Source organism: Eschscholzia californica, unplaced genomic scaffold (genome assembly GCF_041429995.1).
Source record: "Eschscholzia californica isolate CP2 unplaced genomic scaffold, dmEscCali1.0.p SCAF_4, whole genome shotgun sequence".
In the NCBI taxonomy this organism is placed as follows: Eukaryota; Viridiplantae; Streptophyta; class Magnoliopsida; order Ranunculales; family Papaveraceae; genus Eschscholzia; species Eschscholzia californica.
Window position 1 is genome coordinate 12,944,956 of NW_028238461.1, and position 15,513 is coordinate 12,960,468.

General features: G+C 36.8%; 1 protein-coding gene across 1 annotated transcript; it reads right to left on the minus strand.

Annotated features, from left to right (window-relative positions):
- Positions 1–5,993: 5,993 nt before the first annotated feature.
- On the minus strand, positions 5,994–13,280 carry LOC147542846 (putative phospholipid-transporting ATPase 8). Its single transcript, XM_086632791.1, has 11 exons — positions 12,155–13,280; positions 10,072–11,429; positions 9,832–9,942; positions 9,465–9,741; positions 8,424–8,512; positions 8,196–8,304; positions 7,897–8,106; positions 7,636–7,761; positions 7,263–7,361; positions 6,871–7,062; positions 5,994–6,743 (listed from the first exon to the last, which is right to left on the minus strand). The coding sequence occupies exons 1-11, from the start codon at positions 12,545–12,547 to the stop codon at positions 6,183–6,185; spliced, it is 3,525 nt and encodes a 1,174-aa protein (XP_086488917.1). The 5' UTR covers positions 12,548–13,280; the 3' UTR covers positions 5,994–6,182.
- Positions 13,281–15,513: the final 2,233 nt, after the last annotated feature.

The window sequence follows — 15,513 nt, forward strand, 5'->3', positions numbered from 1 at the left end:
GAATTATCTAATAATACAAGTCATTATCTTTTAATAGGAGAAATTAGTGACGAATCCAATGAGGTTTGTAGGTCTCATTGAGTGTGATTACTTGATTATATACAGGTCATTTCTTTCGTACACACAAAACTAAAAAAAATAGGGTTAATTTGACATTGACCCCCATTTATAATGTGATATTAGGACTTCACCCCCAAAATCAAAAGTGTTTAGGCGTTAACCCCCAATTGCTCTTTTTCCGTCATTTACACGTTAACTGGTCAGTGTGTGAGTCACACGCGTGAGTCGTGACCAAACTGCCCCTCGTACCTTCCCCCTCTAATCTAACGGACACCATCTCATCTCCCGATCAACGGTCCAGATCTGATCGAGAATTTTTTAATGTATGAAATCCAAATTTCAACTGCCTACTACCCGCGAGAAACCTTTGGGGTTCTGAGTTCCATCTCTTCCTCATCGAACCAGGTAAACCCTAATCTCATTTTGAGCTCGATCATCATGATTCCAAACGAAATCGTTAGGGCTTTCTTCTTGAATCACTTGTAAAGTATTTTCCTCATTTGATTTTTCCCTTTGCAGCTCGTTTTGATTGAAGAAATAGCTTTCTCTCTCTAGCCCTAAGGTTGAACTACCATCAATGGATAGAGGACGAAAGTCCAACATTCCTTTGTAAGTACTTATCAACCTAACTATAATCTTATTTAGCATGTATATTATGATGGGTTTACTGTGAAATAGCTTAAATGTTCATAGAAATGGCTAAATGCTCATACACAAGGTTAAATGTTCATAGAAATGGCTAAATGTTCATAGAAGGGCTTTAAGACACTTTCCATTATATCATATAAGGGTTTTTAGGCTCTGTTTATGTTTTTTAGGCTCTATTTAGGGTTTTTAGTCTCTGTTTTGGTATTTTAGGCTCTATTCATATTATTGTGTCTCATATTCTTGTCATATAAGAGTCTGGTTCTTTTGTCAAGAGTCATATAAGACTCTGCTTCATGTACTTGTTGTTTTTTTATGATTATATGCTATCATTTGTTCATGTCTTTAGGCCTAGCAGAGAACTTGGCAAAATAATGTTGGTGGTAAATTATGATGGTCATTGGAAGAGCTATATTTTTCCTAAAAAACATTATTGGACTTGTGAAGACTATATGAGTGGTAAAATTGCCTTAATTCCAAATGTTGATGGTGATGAGCTTAACATAATTGACTTGGTTCAAGGGATGGTAAGTAGGGACAAAGATCTAGTTGGGCATGACATGACCTTTTTTTACTTGAAAGAGGGTATTATCTGTAAAGTTGTTAAAGAAGCAGATTTGCTAACATGGTGGATTGAAGGGGACCTTCAATCAAGAGGTAGAGCACAGTTGTTTCTTGAGCACAATCCACCTCTCATCTCAACTCCAGTTGGACAGGGTATAAAAACAGTGAAGAAGAGGACCCCTTGCTTACTGAGTTCTAGTGGTGTTAGGAAGAAATTATATCAAACATCAAGTCCTACCAAGGATAAGATTGAGGTCAGTCAAGTTGAGGTCAGTCAAGTTTCTAGGGTGGAAGAACAGAGCAACACAGTTATTGATTTGGTTGGTAGTCAAGATGTGGCAAACAGTGGAAGAAAGGATAAGGGAAAGAAGAAAGTTTATGATGTCAACTCAGAGTTTGTTGATCTTATTGAAGAAGAGTTAGATGATATGCCCAACTTGGATGGTATTGATCCCAATGAACCAGAGTCCATTATAGAACCAAATTTGACAAATGAAAGTAATGTGACTCTTGAACCTCAAATCCCTCAAGACCCTCAGACTGAGGGTCTGCCAGATGAGTTGGATGATCTCCCTGTAGAAGATAGTTATCTTAGTTATAATTCATCAAGTGATGATGATTATGACCCAAGTAAGGACAGTGAACAGATTGAGGAAGAAGCAGATGTAGATTTAGATGAAAATGGTTATAGGCCAAGAACTCAAGAGTTTAATGAGTTTGTGCAACAGTCAGCCAACATTTACACCAATGAAGACTCTTTGGAGCACCAAAGGCCTGAACTTGCAAAAGATGTGCTAACAGTAGGGCTTATGTGGGACAATATACATGAAGCTAGGAAGTTCTTGAGAAGATATGCTGTTGATCAAAGATTTGAGTACAAATACATCAAAAATGAGGAGTACAGATTAAGAGCCAAATGTGTTAATGCAGCCAGTGGTTGTCCTTGGTTCTTCTATGCAAGGAAGAGTGTAAAGGACAAAGGCACAATTGTTCTGAAACAACTTGATAATAACCACACTTGTGAGCATAACTCTAGATTGAAGAACAAAATGGCTGATTGTATGTTTGTAGCTCAAGTTTTAGAGGAAACAATTAGAGCACAGAAACCAAAAAACTTTAATCCCACAAACATCAAGGCTGCAATGTGGAAAGAGTTTACAGTGGAGATAAGTTATTGGACTGCTTGGAGAGCTAGGTCCATAGCTCTTGAGAGGATATTTGGTAACTATGAGGATGGTTACAAAATGGCACCTGCCATGTGCATGAACTTACTTGCTGCTAACCCTGGCTCTATGGCTACATGTGCAAGGTCTGATTTTGACCACACTTTCAAAAACTTGTGCATTGCATTTAAGCCATTTTTAGATGGTTTTGTGAAGGGCTGTAGGCCTGTTATTGGGTTGGATGGCTGCTTCTTGAAAGGGAAGTATGGTGGTGTGTGTTTGTCTGCAACTGCCTTGGATGGGAATAATGGGTTGTATCCATTGGCCATCTACATCTGCAAGTCAGAGAGCTTTGAAACTTGGTATGACTTCTTAAGACAACTAGGTGAACATGTAAGAGTGCATCCAAAATTACTGACTTTTATCTCTGATAGGCAAAAGGGGTTGATAGAGGCTGTTGCACAACTATTTCCTAACAATCCTCATAGATTTTGCTTTAGGCACATGTATAAGAATTTCAAAAAGTCTTATGGTGGTCAGGATCTTATGCATTTGGCTTGGGGTGCAGCCAAGGCATATAAAAGAGAAGATTATCAATTGTGGGCAGATCAATTGAAGAAAGACAATGAAGCTGCATATCTTTGGTTACATAAGTGTGAAGTTAGTTCATGGAGTAGAGCTTTTTTTGATCAAGGAACTAAGTGTGAGCATATTACCAATAATCTTTCAGAGAGCTTCAATAGTTGGATAGGAGACTTGAGGGACTTACCATTGTCATCTATGATAGATAAGTTTCACTTGATGATGATGTCTTTGCTATATGAGAGAAGGAAAACAGCTAGACAGTGGGATCCCAATGGGATTGTACCAAGAGCCAAGAGGGTAATAGATGGGTATCAAAAGAGCATAAGCAAGTTTAGAATCCAAGGAGCCAGTGACCATCTTTTCAATGTGTATGAGGTGAATACTGCAAATAGATGGACTGTGAACTTGGCTAACTTGACTTGTTCCTGTTGTGTATGGGATCTTACTGGAATCCCATGCATTCATGCTGTCCCTATCATCATGCAAACTAGGAGATCATGGGCAGAGTAAGAACTTATAACTTTTTTGATAATTCTTTAACCATTTGTAGTTTAAGATTACATTGCAACATGTGTAAACCTTTTTAACATTTCTTATAACTTCATTGATAGATATTGTAGTGATTATCACAAGGTAAGTACTTACCTAATTGCATATGGTGGATTTATAACTCCAATGAAGCAAAGCAAAGACTGGGGTGAAGTAAGTGTTGCTAATGATTGTTTTTTCTTTGATGAATATTACTTTGTTATTTGGTTAATCTTGTCCTAATGATTGTTTATGTGATGTGTTGGTGGTGTTTGTAGTCAATGTATGAAGTTCTTCCACCTATCATAGTTAGGCCAGCTGGGAGGCCAAGGAAGCAAAGGAGGAGAGGTGTAGATGAAGGACCTTCCAGCCAAAAGCAGCCAAAGAAGTGTAGGAGATGTGGTGGTCTTGGTCATAACAGTAGGACCTGCAAGGGTGGTCAATCACAACCACAAAGACCCCCACCAACTCTGCCTAGGGGAATGAATGGTGCTACACCTTCCACACAACAGTCCACCACCACAACTCAACCATCAACATCCACAGCCCAACCATCAACATCTACAGCAAACCCAGGATGCATAACCTTCTTTGGCAGGTCACCAACAATACCCATGAACCAAGTATTTAGGCCTTCTAAGTTACTGCCAAGAAAAGCAGGGAAGAAGTAGTTTGCAGACTTGTTAAGTTTGATCATTTTGTGAAGAACATACTGATAGTTTTGCTCTTGTTTTGTTGGAAAGATAGTTATGTTTAGAAAGTTGATCATTTTGTGAAGAGCATTAGGTTGGTTTTATCAAAACTTGTTAAGTTTGATCATTTTGTGAAGAACAGTTGGTTTGGAATCTAAGAAGGATGTGTTAGGTATCTAACAGGAACTATGTTAAGTCTTGTTAGGTTTATGTAACATGCACTTATGGAGCTATAAAAGTTGGTTATGTTTTGAATCTTTGTTTTTTCTAAAGTTGAAACCTTTTGAGTGTTAGTTATGGAGCTATAAAAGTTGGTTATGTAACATGCACTTATGGAGCTATAAAAGTTGGTTTTATCTTTAACTTCTAACTTATGGAACTATCTTTAACTTCTAACTTATTGAATATCATCTTGATACATACTTTAAAGATTCACATTGTTAAACTTGTTACAAAACTCTTCAAGAGTAGTGGTGATCACAATTTGAGTTTGGGAAGGATTAGTTTGCTTATGTTGTTGGTTCTTATTCATCGGGCAATCTTTCTTCCAGTGATTTGGATCTCCACAACCATAGCAACCCACTACTCGATGTTGTTTCACACGTTGAGTTTGATATACAAGAATAGCTTCATCTAGCCACTGAAAAGATTCACATTTGAGGTATTGGCATCTCAAATACTTTCTTCCGGGGTTTCTTGAAGTACTCGACACCATCACTTTTCGAATGCCATCGCAATTTCTCTTCGTACATGCCGAGTAAAGAAAGGGACAATTTAGAGCTACATGAGTCTTGATCTCACAAATTTGACACAATCCTTCCTGAAAACGAAAATAGCTCATAACTTATGAGATAACACCCCACTGTAAATATGTTAATTAGGGAAGGACCCCCAACAGAAAATAGAAGACAACAAATCATACCTCAGTTGATGAACTGGACTTAGCTCCTCCTCCCATCGTTTTTGCAACAATGAACTCACTTCCTTGTTTCAAACCTCCCAAAACCTCATCATCCATCGAGTGAAGCTCTTGCTTTTTATAAGACTTTAGGGTTCTTACCGTTGGAGCTTTTGGGGGGTGGTTTGGGAATGATATTTCAACAGCTATTTTGAAATATCATATCTAGACCGTTCATCAAGAGATGAAATGGAGACCGTTGGATTAGATGGAGGATGGTACGAGGGGCAGTTTGGTCACAAATCACGCGTGTGATTCACACACGAACCACTTAACGTGAAAAAGACGGAAAAAGGGCAATTGGGGGTTAACGCCTAAACACTTTTGATTTTGGGGGTGAAGTCCTAATATCACATTATAAATGGGGGTCAATGTCAAATTAACCCAAAAAATACGATTTTCATATATTTACATCCAATTGGATGTATTCTTGTTTGGGCATCTAAAATATTCTCTGTAGATAAAAATTTGCCCATCGACCTAAAGGTTTTTCCATCAAACAAGGGTAAATTTTATCGAGAGAAAGAGAAAGTGGGGAGGAGAGAGAAGTGAATGTAATGATGGTGGCCGTTGTGGTCGGTAAGGACCAGAAATAGTAGTTGAAATTTCAAATTTCGATCTGAGAACAAGGTTATCTCCTAAGTCAATTAGACTCGTATTTGATTGCCCGAAGTCTTTATGGCCCAAAAATATTTTGGATGCCCCAAATCTGCCGCCTTTAACTTTTCGGTTTGGTGACTTTCTCTTCTGACCTTAATAAACTTTTTTTTTTGGTTGAAAACTAATAAACTCTATCCATTTCATAAATCTTCTTTTGTTGTTGCAATTTTCAATTTCAGAAATCAACAGAATTTTTACATCTTTCATCAAAAAAAAAAAAAAAAAAACAATTTTTACATTCTATATAACAAGTAAAATGAGTTCTGTACACTTTATAGTTCACTACCATAACCACAAGCAAAAAAGAAGAAAATTACATCCTATATTTCACGATTCTCTTCGTCTTGATTTTCCAAAAAGCCCGGCCGAAGTTTCAGAATTCGACTTTTGAAGTCGAGTTCTCTGAATTAAGTTATGGTACATAGGAAAAAACCTGTTTTGAAAAACATAGTAACAAAAGTAAGGTAATAGTGCCGATATGACAACGAGGAGAATGGTTAACCAGTAGAGAGGGCTAGGAGCACAAGCTTCGACTAGAACTTTATAAGCTGTTTTTGATACTATCGGATTTACTGACCCGTAAATCGCTAAGAAAATATACCAGAAGGTGATGCTTCCCCAGATTATGACATGTTGGATCCAGGTAAAATAGCTGACGGATAGTGCCATCTGGCAGTTTACCGTCCATACGACACAAGTGTACATTGCCACACCAAAAACCTCAGACTCTGCTACTCGACCGTCTCCCCGAAACGCGTGGTGAAGGATGGAGTTGGAGGTGAGGAAGAAGATGATAACGGAACTGATGACACCATTCATCATCCAGCCTAGTATTCGAAACCAACTGAAGAGAACGTTTTGAACACCTTCTTGATGCAGAAGAGGATACTGCATGTCAGAAAAACCCGTAAATGAAGAAAGATAAATACATGAATTATTAAGGCTTTCTTTTCTAAGCTTTCTTCTCATAGTTTAATGTCAAGAAAGATGAAGTTAGATTATGGATATCGTTTACCTTGAGACAAAGTCTTGCAGAAACGTCTTGATCGAAAACCCCAATAGCAATAACAGGAAGTGAAGTGAAGAAGACATTGTACAAGGACATATACCAATCGTAGTAAGCGGGCTGACCAGAAAAAGAAGCATGAGCTTCAAACCAGAACAGTGTGAACCCGAATGTTATGTCTTTGTAGAAAAAGTAGCATATCTGCAAATAAATGGAAACATGCTTCAGCCCTTCATAGAGAATGACATCGATGAGTATAATAGAAGATGGAGCATTATATTGATGTCTAAATAACATGGTTAGCAGAGCTAGATACATCAATCTTTCGGAAAACAACACAACCACGAAAAGAGTTCCATTGATTTTGGCATGAAGAGAAAATGATAGGGGCATAGTTTTACCATCATAGTTATTCGCCTGTAACACCAATGGCCATGGACCAGTAAGAGACGCTCCAAAAACCGAAATTGAGCAATTGCAAAATCACTAGCCATAACAGCCTGCAATAAAATTTAAATTGGGATCAAGAGTTCAAGACACAAGTAATTGTTGGAAGAGACAAGATTTGATTGTTAAGACTTTAGTTCTATCATTCGAGCACACTAATTAAGATTATAAACACGTTTTGTGAGAGTAACCAAAACGCCAAATTCTTCACATAAGAATAGGTCTATATTACTAAGTCGAAGCATTTCAATGTAAAAACTCGCTATGTTTTTTTCTTCACAGCGAGCAATCAAGAAAATATGTTATTCGAGAAGAAGATATAGTGACCTGCATTCCTTCAGCACCACTAATGCCAACTCCTATTTCAGCTTCTTGAAGCATGCCAACATCATTTGCTCCATCGCCAATTGCTAGTGTCGTTTTGCCTGTACCGGTTTTAACCAATCGCGTTACCTGCATAGCCTCTACAGTCATATGGGTTTCTTTTGCATATGATGAGCAACATATATTGGTTTTATAGGATAATCTACGAAAATTGGATCATAAAAGAAGATTGACAGGAACAACTGAAGTACACTGTACACTTACAAGAGCCTTTTGTTTTGGTGAAGAACGACAACAGATAACTGAGGCACAACCAACTGCAAGCTCCAAAAATAAGTAATCCAGATGTCTTGTAAGAGCAAAATCCAAGGACTTTCCATCAATTATTAAAGCCGATGGAATATTCCTTTTCTTGTCTGAATATACTTGAATTTTTCCTTCTTGTAATTGTTTTGTTATGTTCTCATGACAAGCCTAAAAAGTATAAGAGGTTTAGACATAGAAAACCATGAAAGAATGTTCCGTACTTCCATATCTTTTTTTAGAATTGACATTCTGGATACCTTCGCAATGGCCTCCTTGTCTCCTTGTTTCTCCAAGGCATTGATTTCTGGTGTATCTAGTGTGATAACAATCTGCTTCATATCTTCTCTTAGCAAACTACATGAGTACCTGTAAGATCACCTTTGTACATCAAAAATCTAGAAAGCGGTCTTGGTCTTAAGACTTGGATAATATGTCACACGGATACAGGATTATCCGCATAGTCGTAGTAAAGCTTAGTAAATTACCCGATATTAACTGCAGTTTCCAACTTATCACCAGTTAGAACCCATATCTTGATTCCAGCCTGCGCAAGCTTGTTGATACACTCAGGAACCTATAAACACGAAAAGTAATCAGTTCGGCTATGCACTTATAGACGTTAGTTATTTCACTTTACCCAAATGAAAATCAACATTCTGGATGCAGTGCTTGTGTTTGATAAGGTCATTCATAATACACAAAAGTATACTGTCCATTTTGCACTTGTTCAGTTGCTGGTTTCTAAGACAATTAGATCATGAACTGCAAACGACTCTCAAATTCCCATAATATAGGATGTTCTCTATTAGCATTCCCCTTTTCCACTTATAATAGAAACTCTACTTCAAAGATAACTTCCCTTTTTCAACTTTACTTAGAGTTGGGGCATGCCTATGTAGCAACTTGCCAGTGGACTAGTTCAGGGGGATCAACTTTTGCAGTTTTTCAGTCTATTCGAAATTGCAACAACCCCTTCGTTTAAAGTGCCTTGATTATGGGTCGATGTCTGACCCGGTGTGCGACCTGAGAAACTGTTGACCCGTTTACTTATGTTCACCCTAGTCTTATAAGGGGTTGTGATCACTGTAAAGGGTATATCCTATTTTCGGTTTTGAGGGAGAGAGTTAAAGGCGACCGAGAGCTAGGGTTTTAGCGAGTTAGAAATAATTTAAACCCTTGAGAAATCTCCGTGATCTTGTTCTTCATTCATAGTGAAAATCATCGCGCCATTGTTCGCCGTGGAGTAGGTCTCACCAACCAAACCACGTAAATCTCTTGTGTTTGTGAGATTGTTTGCTTACATTATTGTTTTTCTTGGTTTGTTTGTTCTTCGTCATAACACCCTCAAAATTCAATCTTAGACTATTTCAAGGAATGAAATGTCGACAAATTTCGGCTCATTATATTTACCCCCTTCTGTAGTTTGTCCTCAAATTCATCAGTCAAAGGTTTCAATCTTAGACTATTTCAAGGAATAAAATAGTCTATAAGTTTCAAGTTAAGTAAATGAAGCTCATTATATTTACCCCCTTCTGTAGTTTGTCCTCAACAGCTGTTGCACCAAGAAGAATAAAATCTCTCTCGATCTCACTAGCTGCAGCATCTACTAGTGCATCTCTGTCAGCCGTGACAGAATTTTTCGCCTTGAGAAATTTCTCTTCCCATGTTTTATACTCTGGTTCACCAAGCTCGCGATATGCAACTACCAAGGTTCGTAAACCTGCATTTGCATAACTCCTGATGTGATCCTTGGTCTTAGCCTCAAATATCCGTCGATCCTTCGAGAGTCTTTCAAACATTACACTAAAGGAACAAAAATAAACATAGAGTAATGTCAATTTTATTACATGGTGGAAGTAAAATCATTAGGAGAAAGAGGATGCAGATTCTGACCTGTCTGCACCCTTGCAAAGTAGTAAAATCTGACCCTCTTCATTCTCCACAACAACAGACATTCGCTTACGGGAACTACTAAACTCGATAAAATGGAGAAGCTTATATGATCTGAAATGGAGAAAGGGGCACAGACTTAACAAGCAACTACAATTTGCACAGAACTAAGGAAGGCAAATATAAATATTAATTAAGAAAAGAAGAAAGATGCTGTAGAAAAAGTTCTTGAATAAAGTTCACCTGTCAACTTGTTTCCTGGACTGAGGATCTAATTCATGCAATGAGATGGTTGTTTGCGTTCTTTCATAGAATTCAAATCCAAGTTCCCTTGCAGCTACAACAAAAGCTGCTTCATCTGGAGACTCAGCTTCATAAGAAATTTGGTACGTATCCTTGTTTACGTCAGGAATCGCTGTATGACAGATTGCTAAAGTCCGAAAGAACTTCTGGATGGTATCTGAATGGGGTTCATTGATCCATTGCCCATTCATGAGACGTTCATCTCTGAAGTTGAAACCTTTGACTGATGAATTTGAGTGCACAACAGTTTGCTTCAACAAATCAGATGATGATGGATCACTGAGCTCAGGTCGTCCATCCTTCATTTTTCTTGCCAAGGCCCTCTCCACTTCTGTTATTCCGCGGCCATAAGCAGTGCCAGCTATTGAGCATTTAACAAATTCCATTGAGTTGCATGTTAAAGTACCTGTTTTGTCAGATAGTATAGTATCCACCTGACCAAGTTCTTCGTTCAAATTTGACGTGCGGGCACGAGCTGGCCGATCCGTTTCCTCGTGGTACATATCTTGGTCTTGGTTAATGAAAATACTCTGCAAAACCTTCACAACTTCGATGGATATATATAACGATATCGGAATCAAATACCCATATAACATAAGCCCTGTAAGGAAATGTAGAAACGCTGCTAAAGGTGCTCTTTTTGGATCAAAGAATACAGTGGAAGCATCTGGTCTTAGATACCACCGTTTATACTTTCCACCACTTATATCCTCCTTTGTTTTGATACCGAAGAAAATAGATCCAATAGAAGAAATCGTAATCAGAGTACTGAAAAGGATATAAATAATTTTATCCATTTTCCTCTCGATCTTACTCCTCTTGGATGGAGGATCCGTAGCGTTCTGCATCACCTTCGTGTCATGCCCAGTAAAGACGACCACTCCATAGACATATTCAGTATTTCTAAGCTTGGAATCTCTTAGAAGAATCTGCTGTGGAGAAAGAGGATATTGCGTGCCATCATACGATAAACTTCCGACAAAGGTGTAGAGATGTTCATTTGGATCCTCACATTTGATTATTGCCTTAAATTTCTGGAAGGAGTTCTCGTCACGCAGTCCAGATGTGACTCCCAAAGATTGCTTAACTTTCAGGTTTGTTTCACCATCAAGATTCATTGTCTCAACATAACAAATACCATCATCATAACTTGATGAAAGCAGAAGAAGATCAGCAGGAAAAAATTCATCTTTTTCAACCTTAACGAGATCTCCAACTCGTAATTTCTTCCATTGGGTTTGATGAAAAGTATGATCGCCGCCGTACAATTTGACATTTCTGTTGTTTGCTTCTATATCCTAAAACCATTTCAGACAACATATGTTACATCAATTCTAGTGCATAGATTTTCAACTACAAGAAGCAAAATATAGCAGTTCAGTACTCAAACTATTAAAGCAGCACACACACATTGCAGTCAAAGTCGCAAAACAAGCATGCTAACATGAATGAAAGAACAAAAACTCCAAAGCGGATTCTTTGCCGTCCGTAGGTCGTAGCAATAAATTTTAATCCACACCATAAATCAGATAATAATGAAAGTGAATTTTATGAAAGCAGACAGTAAAGCCTATACTATATAAATTCAAATGGTCCTAGATATGCGATTATCTGATTATGTAGACAATAAGGCAGAACATTTAGCACACAGTGACACAACCAATGCCGGTCCCCGGAATTCGTGAAACCCCCAACGATCGGGAGGTCAATCTACCTATGTTCGATATTAATTTGGTATAATTCTGTTTTGACAGATGTATAGCCAATGACATATCATTCTAATATTTCTATGTCATAAATTGTATATTACGTCATAAAAGCTACAAGTTAACTCAATATATCTAGTTTTAATCAATTCAAAACAACAAAACCAAACCAAAGATAGAAACATAAGAAATAAAACTTTTCCTAAAAGAAATGAGAAAGAAATCAATCAAAATCCAAAAATGTGGATTACCTAAACCTAAACAAAATATAGAATCAAAACCCATATCATAAAAACATCTAAAATTAATTTTCTCACCTGTCTTCGACGTTTCCAATCTTCAACTGCTTCTTTAACCATAGTAAGACCAATAACAACCACCAATGGAAAAAGAATACTACCAGCTGTATAAGGTGCTAATGGACTAAAAGAAACACAAGCCACCACAAGAAAATATATATTTGCAACTCTTCTAAATTGCTCAAATAAAGATTTTGGAATGAAATTAGCTGCTGTATATTTAGTTGTAGAAACATAATTACCCCTATAACTAAGTTGAATTGCTTCAGGATTATCAGGATCATTACAATAAACAACTCTTGAGTAACCTACTTGCCCTAATTGAGAATGATCATCTTCGAAAATTGAACTAATACACGAAAAAGAATATAACTTGCTGAATCTAATTCCAGTTTTTCTACCCCCAGGCATTGTATAATTAAACCCTTCCCTTCCTTCAAAAATCTATCTTTTTTCTCAACTTCTCATTACCCATTACTCCAAATTCACTTACTTTTTCTCTCTTCACACGAAATAAACTTCCCATCCAACCCTAATTTCAGTTTCCACAAAATGTTGCAGAAATACTGAATTGCAAATCTTCCCTGAACTCAAATTCATAAATTAATAACCTTTCGTGGAAAATCAGCTAAGAGAACACTAACACTGAAGTAAATTTGGAATCAGTACTAATTTCCTTGAATTCCAATAAGCTTCAGAGTTTAAACAGAAAGGACTAAAATTCAGTTAAAGTTCAAATGCTTCAAAAGAACTTACACTTGAAGATCAAAGTATAAAGAAAGAAAGAAACCCTAGAATGGGGAAATCATTTAGGATACCTTACGTTCAGATGAAGTCAAAAGATTTCTTCCTTTCAAATTCGACTTTCTAGTTCTCTTGAAACAGAGAAAGAGAGAGAGAAAGAGAGAGAGAAAGAGAGATTATAGAGAGAGAGAGAGAGAGAGAGAGAGAGAGAGAGAGAGAGAGAGATTATAGAGAGAGATTTTAGAGAATGTTTTAACGTCTAAATTGGGGTTTGGGATCTGAATGTTAATGTTGCCGATTGTGTAAAGCAAGAAAATTGAAGCAGGTAAAACCGCTGGACAAACTTCCACACCTCTTTCTTGTTTTCATTTGGGGAAGTCTCTTTCAGATTTTACTTCATGTATTTAAATTTAGGTTTAATTCCGTTTTGGGCTCCAATTTGTGACCAACTGGCCGATTAGGCCCCAAAATTTGTACAATCTTCCATTTCTACCCTTATGGTATTTTTATAATTAAAATTTTTATTTAATTATCCACGCCATACTTACTCCCTCTCCACCTCATCCGTCGCTTTCCTCCGCCCCATCCTTCTCTTTCCTCCACCTCACCTACTTCTACCCAAGACGGTCGTTAAAAAAAGTCGTCGGCCAACCACTTTTTTCGCCATTATATTTTTTTCCTAATTCCTTCCACAACCTCCGTTATCGTTTCCTTCTTTCTCTCTCCATCTCCCGTTCTTCGTCTAAGATTAAAAAAGGACTACATAATTAGATTGACACAAATAGATCCATTATATAAAAACAAAATCTTCTACTCTATAGTTTCACCTCAATCAATGAAGAAATGTAAAGAAATATGTAATAGTCGAATTTCTTCAAGATAAGAAATAAGCGGAAGAGTAAACCGATAAACAAAAGCGAAAAGAGCATACTAATTATCAATGTTCTAGGGCTAGAGATTGAACAAACAGATCCATTGTATTCCGTACTTATTATCAATAAAACAAAACATAAAAAAACATAAAAAACATAAAAATTGAGAGATTTTGAACCAGAATGGAAGCTAATAGAAACAAATGAAGAATTGGATAGAATGATCAAATACCTTTAAAAGTTCAGCGAATCTCGATAGATGGATCTAAATCTGTTTTACTTTTTATTTTCATGTACCACATTTATTATCTTTAGAGAGAGAGAGAGAGGAGAAGATCAAATGGTAGAAAGAGGAGAAGATAGAAGAGTTGAGATTTTTCCGTTGTTGGTATTGTATGACTGAATCATCCAAAATGAACTCTATATTGGTTTTAGAAGAGAAAGGAAGAAAACCATGGTAAAATTTAGGGATTTTTGGTGAAAATATACTAGAACATAAGTTACGGAGTAATTTAGAGAGATGAAAACATGGGAAAGAGAATGATATAAATTAGTAACTTGAAGCAAGCGAAGTGAAGGACGACAATTAAGGCAGTGAGTAGAGATACGAAGTAAACTATCCAAGCAAAAGGTGTTACTTTCGTTCTTCTTAGAGTACTCGTGAAGAAGACAAGGGTTGAGGAAAGTTTCAGATAGTAATGTAAATATCCAATCTTCTTGCTGCTAAACTAATAATGAAATAGGTTTAAAATCCAACAACATTAAAGAGGCCTAAAGCCCGTCAAACTTATGACATTATTTATACTTTTAATAACTCAAATTCAATAACTATAGTTCCACCTTCTCTGGGGATCGAATCTAGGACCTCCTGGATATCGGAGTGTACGCCAACACTATCAGCTACTTGGGCAACCAAGTGTTGACAATGCTTTTTGTTATAATATAGTAAATGTGGGGACCGAATAGGTTAGAAGAGAAAATTGGTGTTGAAAAAAATAGTGGTTGGCCAACTTTATTTAACTTTAGGAAGTGGTGATAAGACTAATATGTAATGGGGGTTTCAACAAGAAAAGATACCTGAGCCACACTACCCAATGACAGCCTAAAAAGCATTTATCAGAGATTATACAATTGAAAGGAAAATTTACTGAGTTCAAATCTTATTACATCCCAAGAGCATATAACTCCATAACGGATGAATTAGCAAAATGGGGCAGACAACACCGCCAAAAGAAGATTTGGAACGACCTGCCAGCTTTCTGTATGAATTTAGTTGTTTAGGTTTTATTCTGTTTCAACAAAAAAAAAAAAACCTTTGAACAAAAAATAAAAAAACAAGATTTGCAACAAAACAAAACAAACACAAGAACTAAACAAGAAAATATGCAATCAGAGTACTTTATTATTATTATTATTATTTTTTGTTGAAAGGAGTACTTTATTTAATTTTGGGTCATATAGCCATTACCCCAAAAAATGTAAATTTGGTCTAGGAGTCTTGCAATTACTCATCTATTTTAGAGTCGTGCAACCAAAATACTTTGTATCTTCCAACAATAGAAATTCTTTTGTTTTTGCAGCGATACAACTCTAGTCGGACATTTATACCACAAGTATACAATTTCAGAGATCTAATGAATACCAGGTTATACCTGAAGGATCCAATCCTGTGGCCCTGCTTGAATATCAACTCAACAGTGGTTTTGAAAATAATGAAACTTTATTTTTGGTTCATATTTTTGTATTACGTTATGAAGCTTC